Below are 9,548 nucleotides of genomic sequence, written 5' to 3'. Positions count from 1 at the left end.
ACTGCCGAGGGGTTGGCTTTTCTTCATGAAACATCAAAGCTGAGGATCATACACCGGGACATAAAACTGAGCAATGTACTCTTGCATATGGATTTCACGCCAAAAATTGCTGATTTTGGTCTCGCTAGATTGTTCCCAGAAGACGAGACTCATATCAGTACCGCTGTTGCTGGCACTCTGTAAGTTCATGATGTCTTACTTGATCTTGCTATTAATCTATGCTTGTACTTAGAATATAATGCCATCTTCACTTTTCCAATTGTCCTCGGTTGCTTGATCGCTAGATGTTAACTAGTTCTAATTCCAACAGTGGTTATATGGCCCCAGAATACGTCGTTCGTGGAAAATTGACAGAGAAAGCAGATGTCTATAGTTTCGGAGTTGTAGTCATGGAAGTCGTCAGTGGCAGAAGGAACAATGCTTTCTCCCAGAACTCTCTCTCAATCCTCCAAAAGGTACTTCTTATCGCATTACAATGTGAATAACTAATGAACTAAAACTCATCTTCCATTTTCCTTCATTCTTTTGTAGGTATGGGACCTATATCAATCGGGACAACTAATCGAAGCAGTCGATCCATCAGTAAAGGGGAAGTTCCCGGAAGAAGGAGCAACCAGACTACTTCAAATTGGCCTAATCTGTGCACAAGCTGCAGCAGAACGTCGGCCATCAATGTCGGTCATCGTGAAAATGCTGACCGGTAATGAAGAAATCCCTGGGCCGACACAGCCACCGTTTCTCAGCTCCAATAGTGCAGAAATGATCGGTCCATTCAATCCGCCGGGCAAGTACTTCTCTCAGCATGAGTCGAACACAGAGTCATATGATAATGAAATAACAGAAAGCTTTTTCGAACCAAGATGAAAGAGTTTTAGCAAACTAGATAACATAACATTGTAATGCTGCCTCGATGTACATAGAAAAATTGCCTTCAATGACTTGATAGAACTCATCCAAGTATACTAGTAGACTATAGAGATTGTAGTTGCAGTTGTATTGCAAATATCACCATTGATTTAGGTGGCACGTCGTCAGCTTTCTCACGTCTTCGGAAAGGTTTTGCACATGAGAAAAGAGAGCACATCATTAGGCTTGCTGGGAGGTCTCCATCTAAGACCCTCCGACATCTAAGTCAGTGAAGGAGTTCAACATAGAAGAGCCAATATAAATGGGATCTCAAAGTATTTAATGTTGATCTCAATGTAATAAAATGTCTTTTTATAAATAAACTGTACATGAGCTATTTATAATGTTTGAGTGGGTCTACTTACATGTCTAAAAGGTCCACTTGCGCGGTGCCACATGTTATGATCCTAACTTGTAGGATGTTAGGTAAATCAATAGTTTCCAGCAGCAGGTCTCTGAGTAGGGGGCGTGGAGCCAGCTCGGGTTCTGTAGCCCAACACAAAATGAGAGGGCATGAATCTTGGGACTGACGCTGTAATAAAGGCCTATTATGAGGATATTATGTCATTCTACTAATAATTTCCTTAATCCCTATCAACTACCTTTGCATGTACCTTATATGCTCTATGGTTTTTTAGTAAAAAATCCCTATATTAAAGAAATAGCTCTCCATGTTGTATATAATTCAGTATAAATTTCTCTTTTTCGTCAAATTTGACAGTGTTGTAAGAGGGTGTTTTGTTGAACGTATAAGGTATTCAAAATATCTTATAAAATATTTTCAATCTTATAAGTTCTTAAAAAAAAACAAAGTTAATATCACCCAATTTTTTAAAAATATCTTATAAGCTCTACAGATTAATATTTCATAAGAAAATAAATGTTCTCATTATTTTGTCTATATTCTATTTATACGAACAGTAGAAGAAATTTAACATTTAATCATGACTAATTGTCATGGTTAATACGAGTGTGGCTAAAATATTTGTCATGGATTCTCTCTCTCTCTCTCTCTATATCTCACACACACACACACACACACATAAATTCTTGGTTACATGAACAAATACACAAATTATAAATTAAAGTTTTATCGAATGTATAGATATTTTATCTCATTATTCTATATGAATTTGTATATTTTTATGATTATTTGTCTAGTTATTAAAATATTTGAAAAATATTTAGAAAGTATAAATAATTAAATATTTTTTTATTAAAATTTTTGTTGTGTGATCATACAAATTTTGAATCTACCAAAAAAAATAAAATTAACGAGACTAGAAATATATGAACAAAATGTAGTGTAAATTATCTCCAATTTCTTACAAAGAGCAAAAAATATTTGTATTTGAACCTAATCTTGGGACTGTCAATATAATTTACCTTTCAAAAGATTGCGTTCGTTCTTTCTGATGTATAATCAAACATATTATCACTTTGGCCTTGCAATTTCTAAATAGAAAAAAAAAATCAGCCTTGCAAAATTTTTTTGGACTAATAATGATAAATAAGTTACAATAACTCGATTTCGACAACAATACTTTAATTCGATAACATATCAATATGGCTAACAACAATAAATAAACTATAATAATTCACATAAAGTGAAATAAATATTCGTATATCTCATAAAATTCAAACCTGTAATTTCAAATTTATACATGTGACCTCAACGTTAGCCTTAACTGTGACGCTAAGCTCAACTTTGCAATTGAGCTCACATACACTGGACCTATAATTTTGATAGTGAATCAATTGTATATTTCATTACTTTAAATATTGTTCTTATCTCGTATTATCCTTAATGACATCTAGCATGAAGTTAATCTATCATTTATAGATACTTAGCAATGTGATTATTATAATAACATTAAGTTTATTAAATTATATACTTTTGATCTATAACTTATATTATCTAAATATTCTAAACACAATTAAAACGACTGTTATTGGCTATATTATGATAATTGGTTTATTGTAGAATAACTCACTCATTTATGCACCTCAAATCTGTAGAGTCGAACTATATGGTGATGATCCAAGAAAAAATGATAGAAAAAAATATAGAAAGAGAAAGTATTTGGAGATAGTATATTTGGAAGACTAGAAACCCTATTTCAAATAGGATCTAACCTAGAGGAGTTTTTATCCAAACATGTATTCAAGAGACTACTAACTCTATCAGATAGAATTTATTCTAGAGGAGTCATAATCCCGCCGTCAAATTGGGATACTTCAAACTTTAGATCAAATATGGGTACATATTCGATTACAGGTTCACAAACCTGACCCAATATCCAATATATATGATAACAAATATAAAGAATTACAAAAACAATAAGAAAATAGGGATGGCATCCCGCAGGCCTAATGGGAGGATTGCGCTTACTGTCTCTAAAAACTAAAATCTAATCACCTGAAGATCACTAAGCATACAAAATTATATTTTTAATCTGACTAAACAATCTTAGAAAAAAATGAAATATATACCGTGTATGTGACAATATTCGACCTTAATCATTAAACCACAATTATGGATGGTTTAACTTAATCTTCACTCGCCTTTGTCTTCAACCTCAAAGAGATTCTTTGGGAAAAGGTTCACATGAGGGTCGCTGCTGTGATAATTATAGCTGCGTATGAGGTGGGGGTGGGGTCTCAGGGAAAATTAATGTCAGCTGCCAGCTCTCTCTTGTTGTGGTGTCATTCATTATTTTGCTATCAGAAACAATAACTCTCTGGTCCTAGTTTCTGCTAAGCTATCCCTTTTAAACTTAAATGCTATTTACTCTTACATAAAAACAATAGTAAATACAAATCTTTCTGAAAAAAAAAAAAACGAAATATGACCCCTGATTTTTTCTTTTTAAGAAAAGCGTCACTGTCTCCTGCATCGAGGGTTGTTTTGCAATTTTAGAAGATGAAAGAGTCGTGTTGTTTTTTCTTTTATAAAGGATTTTGGGTGTATTAGTATTTTGAATGAGGAACATGTTACGTGCCAATTTTGGTGCCAGTTTATTTGAAGTGGTTTGAGCCTTTGAACTGGCGAAGTTGCTGACTATCTAGCTGACTTCTGCAGCCAAGTGTTTGAAAATCCAGTGTGAAAGTATTGAGCTAACTTTAGTTAGGTGAGTTTGAACATGAAACAGCTCAACATGTTCTGCAATAATGATTCACATACATCTTGCATACTGCACTTTTAACCTGTGGGACAGCACAACTGCTCTGGTTTTTATGCAGATTTGTGCTGCTTTGTCATCAATTTTGCTTGAAACGCAAAGCAAACCATGATGAAGGAAGCAGTTCTTTGTGCATTAATCAAGATCAGCATGCTGTTGATTCTGCTGTTTGCATATGCATCGTTTGCAGACCCAAGATCTCAGACTGTCAAGATCATGTGTGGGAATCAACTCGAGCATAACTCCACCAGTTACGTGCCGAACTTCATTGCCACCATGGAGAAAATAAGCGAGCAAATGCGAACTTCGGGCTCCGGTGTAGCAATTACGGGCTCAGGACTCGACACCAATTATGGTTTAGCACAATGCTATGGCGATCTCTCCTTACTTGATTGTGTACTGTGCTACGCTGAAGCACGTAGCGTTTTGCCTCAATGCTTTCCTGCGAATGGAGGGAGGATTTTCCTGGACGGCTGCTTCATGAGGGCTGAGAATTACAGTTTCTTTCAGGAGTATACCGGGAGGAATGATCGTGCCGTCTGTGGGAATAAAACCCGAAAGGGCTCAGCATTCCAGGCATCGGCCAGACGGGCTTTGTTGCAAGCAGTTTCAGCAGCGGTGGGTAGCAACGGCTATGCACGGGCTCAGGTTGCCGTGCCTGGGACAACCAAAGAATTGGCTTATGTTTTGGCCAGCTGCTGGAGGACGCTAAACGCAAGTGCTTGCAAAGCTTGTTTGGAGAATGCATCTAGTTCAATATATAGATGTTTGCCTTGGTCCGAAGGCCGGGGGTTGAACACCGGATGCTTCTTGAGTTACTCTGATACCAATTTCCTGAATCCTGTTCCTGGAAATGGAAGTTCAAGAGGTGAAAATACACTTTCTTAGTTTCAGTTCAACCTCTGTTTTTCTTAATTTTTGACCTAATCAAGAAATCGCACTTCTGCAGGGACTGTAATAGTTATTGTAAGTGCAGGTATCAGTGCGATAGCTGTTTTTATTATTGGTGCAGTCATTGGATTTTATGTGTGGAGGCAGAGAATGATCCAAAAGAAGAGAAAAGGTAAAATGCCATTTGCCTAAAAGCGAAAGCAAATTGGATTTCCTATTTCAAATCCTATTACATCTTCTATTGCATTTAACATATGCTCACCATGCGTACATAATTTTTGTAAGTGTTGTTTATGAGGAAACTTCAGTATAATATCGTCAACAATTGTAGTTTCAGGTAACCTCGTCTTTAACAGGATCCCTGATCTTTTCAGGTTCAGGTGATGCAGAGAAATTTGTCAAAATCCTGAGAGACAGCAGCCTGAACTTCAAATATTCCACGCTAGAGAAAGCCACTGGCTCTTTTAACGAAGCCAACAAGCTCGGGCAAGGCGGATTTGGCACAGTGTATAAGGTTGCTACTGGACAAACTTGTATAAAACGTGAAATTACTCTCTATTGAAGCACATTGATGCCTAAAACTGGGATGTTAATATCACGGCAGGGAGTTTTGGCAGACGGAAGAGAGATTGCTGTCAAGAGGCTGTTCTTTAACAACAAACACAGAGCATCAGATTTCTACAATGAAGTCAAAATTATTAGCAGCCTCAATCACAAAAATCTAGTCAGGTTATTAGGCTGCAGTTGTTCAGGACCTGAAAGCCTGCTCGTTTATGAGTTCTTGGTAAACAAGAGCCTGGATTGCTTTATCTTCGGTAAGTACTCACTTTGCATTAAAGTTTCTAAAAGCTCAGGCTGTTTGTTAGAATTAGTAGTTCAATCTAATGCCAAATTGTTCACAGATTCAAGCAAAAATAAAGAATTGAACTGGGAGAAGAGATTTGAGATAATCATAGGATCAGCAGAGGGGTTGATGTACCTCCACGAGAATCCTAACACAAAAATCATTCACCGTGACATAAAAGCAAGCAATATCCTCTTGGACTCCAGGCTGCGTGCTAAAATTGCTGATTTTGGGTTGGCGAGGTCGTTTCAAGAAGATAAAAGTCATATTAGCACCACCATCGCAGGGACATTGTAAGGATATCATTCTTTAATCCTTCTACTAGCAAACATTCACAAGAGTCTAGTTTTACACTAAAATCCGGCATCTAAGTTGACAATGTTTAAATACCATCCCGTTTCATTTGAGCGTTGGTAACGTCTAGAGATTTGATGGGATTTTAACGATCCATTTTGCAAAATATATGTGCGTAAATATTCTGAATCTCATCCTTCTTGAAAAACCGGCATATCTGCAGGGGATATATGGCTCCAGAATACTTAGCACATGGCCAGCTGACGGAAAAAGCAGATGTTTATAGCTTCGGTGTGCTTTTGCTGGAAATTGTTACTGGAAGACAGAACAACGGAAGTAAAACCTCGCAGTACACAGAAAGCTTGGCAACTATTGTAAGTTCTAAAAGCCTCTCAGAATCACAAGCCAGGTTCTAACGTTCCAATTATGTTATCAACCTTACATATCGTTCGGATGAATCAGGCATGGAAGCATTTCCAGGAAAGAACAATCGAGGATCTCATCGATCCAAACCTTATGCTGCATAACTACGAAAACATTGACATCAAGAGCGAGTTTCTACGAGTGGTTCATACAGGACTCTTGTGCTGCCAAGAAATCTCTTCTTTACGACCATCCATGTCAAAGGCACTGCAAATGCTGGTAAACAAAGACGAAATCCTCCCTGCACCGACCAACCCGCCTTTCATGGATGAAAAGACAATGGAATTCAATGACCGGAGCGAAAACCTGTCATCATCGCCTGTTGAGTATGGCAATGCTGCTTCAATTGCCAGCATTTCCCAGAGTATATTCTACCCCAGGTGACATTTGTAAATGGCTAAAACTCAATCAGGGGTAATGTCATAGGCTACTGAAACTTCTTCCCAATATATTAGATAGGAAACTTTGACTACTTGCCTTAATTCATCAGTCTTTACTTGAAATTTAATTTCTTTGTTGCAATTTCAGAGTGTCGGCTGATGTCCGATGATATCGACCAATACGTATTTGGATTGATTAGAGTCGATTCCATAAAAACGCCAGATACCCTATATTATCAGAGTTGATTTAGTATCACAGATAATATTCAATATTATCTCTGACGCAATGATATTATCGTTGGTATATGATAATATTGCTGGTAATATCAGGTGTTATCGGTGTGAATATGTCAAAAATGAAGTTACTTAAGTATATTGCTTTGGGTATTGTGGAGGAATATAATGACACTGTAATTTCATCACTATCTTATTTTTCTCCTTTCGCCGTAATCCCCATTGTTTAAAGGGATTAAGCTCAAGAAAAAGAGAGAAAGATAAAAGTTTGATGGATTTAAAGTTTGGTGAAGAAATGTGAGAGAGAGCAAATGAGTGAGAAATTCTCTTTTCTTCGGCCCAAGAATTAGTGATGGTGAAAAAGTGGCCTAAAATTTCTTTTGATCTCTTCTTCATTATTTTCTTAATAAAAAATTTCTTTTCAAATACTATATACATTCAATATATTTTGTTAAACATATCGAATTAATCATTAAAAATGCTATGAGAATTAATTTTAATCGAAATTAAAAATGCTATAGGAGGAATGTTGATGATGGTGGTGATAATTTTGAATTCCTTTGACAATCCACTCTCTTTTGACTATGCATGTATGTCTTAAGCATTTCAATAATTAATTTATTGATATTTGATATTATATAACTTTTGATTTGTAATATTATATAGTAATTTGTGATTCTTAATCATTTATAATTTTACTATCTTTTGAGATTTTTCTTAAGCATTGTATAATACATTTGTTTCGTATCGTTTGATAATACCTCAATACGCTACAATCAATATAGAATAATACCTGCCGATATTATTATTGATTCCGCAACTTTGAACCATGGGATGCATGGATTGGATTCTGTCCCAATTTTTACTGCATCTGATATTTCATTTCACATACACACATCACACATCACGTACACAAACATTACATTATTAATGAAATGTTAACTTCAGGAATTTTACTCAAAACGCATTTCAAATTTTTAATTTGGTAGAACATGCATTAAGCATACCCAAAAGGTAGAAAAATATAAATAAAGGCTGTTTGTACCCCTCAGTGATATTCTAAAATTTAACTTCATTCTATTTTTATATAATTGTAATTTTCTTGCATATTCGGTCAAAATTTCGATAAGTAATTAATATAAATAAAATCTGTAATAAAATAATATACTATTTATTTTTTTAAATATTAGACAAATTTAGTTAGTTGATTTACTAACAGTTAACAAATTCAAACTTTTTAAGTTATTTATAAATGAACATATTTGGATATTAGACTATATCAATACCCAGAGTTATTTAGAATATTAAGCCATTACCTATATCCATGGGTACTAGACCCTACCCATATCCACTCACTAATTTCATGGGTCTAGGGTAGGGTAGGTCTCTTACCCATTGGGTAAGGTATGAATATTGATATGAAGGTTATTTTTTGGGTATGGATAGTTTTAATACCCTACTCATTAACAAGCCTAGCTATCCAAATAAAAAAGGCCATTTTCAATTTCAACTTTTACTTTTAAACGACAATTCTAATTTCTTCGAGCTTCATACTCTGAACTTTAATTTCAATCTCTTAATTGTACTAAAAAAACCAATGAGAAATTTTACTCTCATTTTCATTTATCTACACTATCTTAATTCCTAACATTTAATCTCATTATTTTTGTACTTCAACTGAACCCCAACACAATATTTTGTTGGCATCAATATATTGGGATGTCCCCTCCTTTGCCCTAGTCTCTGGGGGCACCATAAGAAATGATTAATTGTCTAATCACATATTCATCACTACACTAAATTAAACAAATAGTCTATCTTAAAATGTTCATCCTACTGTCAGTGTCAAATCAAAAAGTTTACTTTGCATCCGAAAAGTATACAGAATTCAATAGGGCTTTTATTAATTCAATTTTCTGGAAGAAATGGTGCTATGACTAGTAGCTTCTTGTACGAGAAAACTGGCCGATCATTCGACTCGAGAGCCATTTCAAGATAGCTTGGGATTGACATTGAATGGATTGAAATTTTTATTTCAATTTTTGACTGATCCGCAAGCTTACTGCTGAGTAGAACCATTCTAAATTGACCATCAGCATCATGGAATTAAAGAATCAATTTTCAAGCTTGATTGAACTCATAGTATTCCTCAATTGTAGCAAGAGATTAAGAACAGTAGCGATCGTTTGATTTCCTGGTGAAAGCTCGCTGAACATTCGTCTCATGAAATCAAAGTATGTTAGAAATATGATAATGAGAGTGGACTTTTAACAGTTCATGAAGATCCTGCTGATGAAGTATATATTGTCGCTTGAGTTTAGTCTCTTGTGGCCTTGCTATATAGAACAACAAAACTGAACTTCCCTTGGCATAAACGTGGATCAGATGCCAAAG

General features: G+C 35.4%; 2 protein-coding genes across 3 annotated transcripts in view; both read left to right on the top strand.

Moving 5' to 3' along the window:
• LOC105168285 (cysteine-rich receptor-like protein kinase 3) overlaps positions 1–1,229 on the top strand; it is a gene marked incomplete in the record, with an annotated part of 3,433 nt that extends 2,204 nt beyond the window's left edge. The window contains 3 exon segments of the mRNA XM_020696148.1: positions 1–179; positions 311–455; positions 532–1,229. Coding sequence (XP_020551807.1) covers positions 1–179; positions 311–455; positions 532–864 — 657 coding nt within the window.
• LOC105168284 (cysteine-rich receptor-like protein kinase 2) lies at positions 3,881–7,114 on the top strand. 2 transcript variants are annotated; one of them, XM_011088305.2, is made up of 8 exons: positions 3,881–4,037; positions 4,150–4,956; positions 5,038–5,151; positions 5,354–5,493; positions 5,584–5,794; positions 5,882–6,116; positions 6,341–6,491; positions 6,580–7,114. In XM_011088305.2, exons 2-8 carry the CDS (start codon positions 4,197–4,199, stop codon positions 6,922–6,924), a joined length of 1,956 nt encoding a protein of 651 aa, XP_011086607.1. In that variant the 5' UTR covers positions 3,881–4,037; positions 4,150–4,196; the 3' UTR covers positions 6,925–7,114. The 2 variants fall into 2 exon arrangements, with proteins under 2 accessions (XP_011086607.1, XP_011086608.1); XM_011088306.2 differs by having other exon boundaries at positions 3,882–4,037; positions 4,279–4,956.

This window comes from Sesamum indicum, linkage group LG8, assembly GCF_000512975.1.
Source record: "Sesamum indicum cultivar Zhongzhi No. 13 linkage group LG8, S_indicum_v1.0, whole genome shotgun sequence".
NCBI lineage: Eukaryota > Viridiplantae > Streptophyta > Magnoliopsida > Lamiales > Pedaliaceae > Sesamum > Sesamum indicum.
Note: the sequence above shows the minus strand (reverse complement) of the source record. Positions and strands in the feature narration are given on the sequence as shown.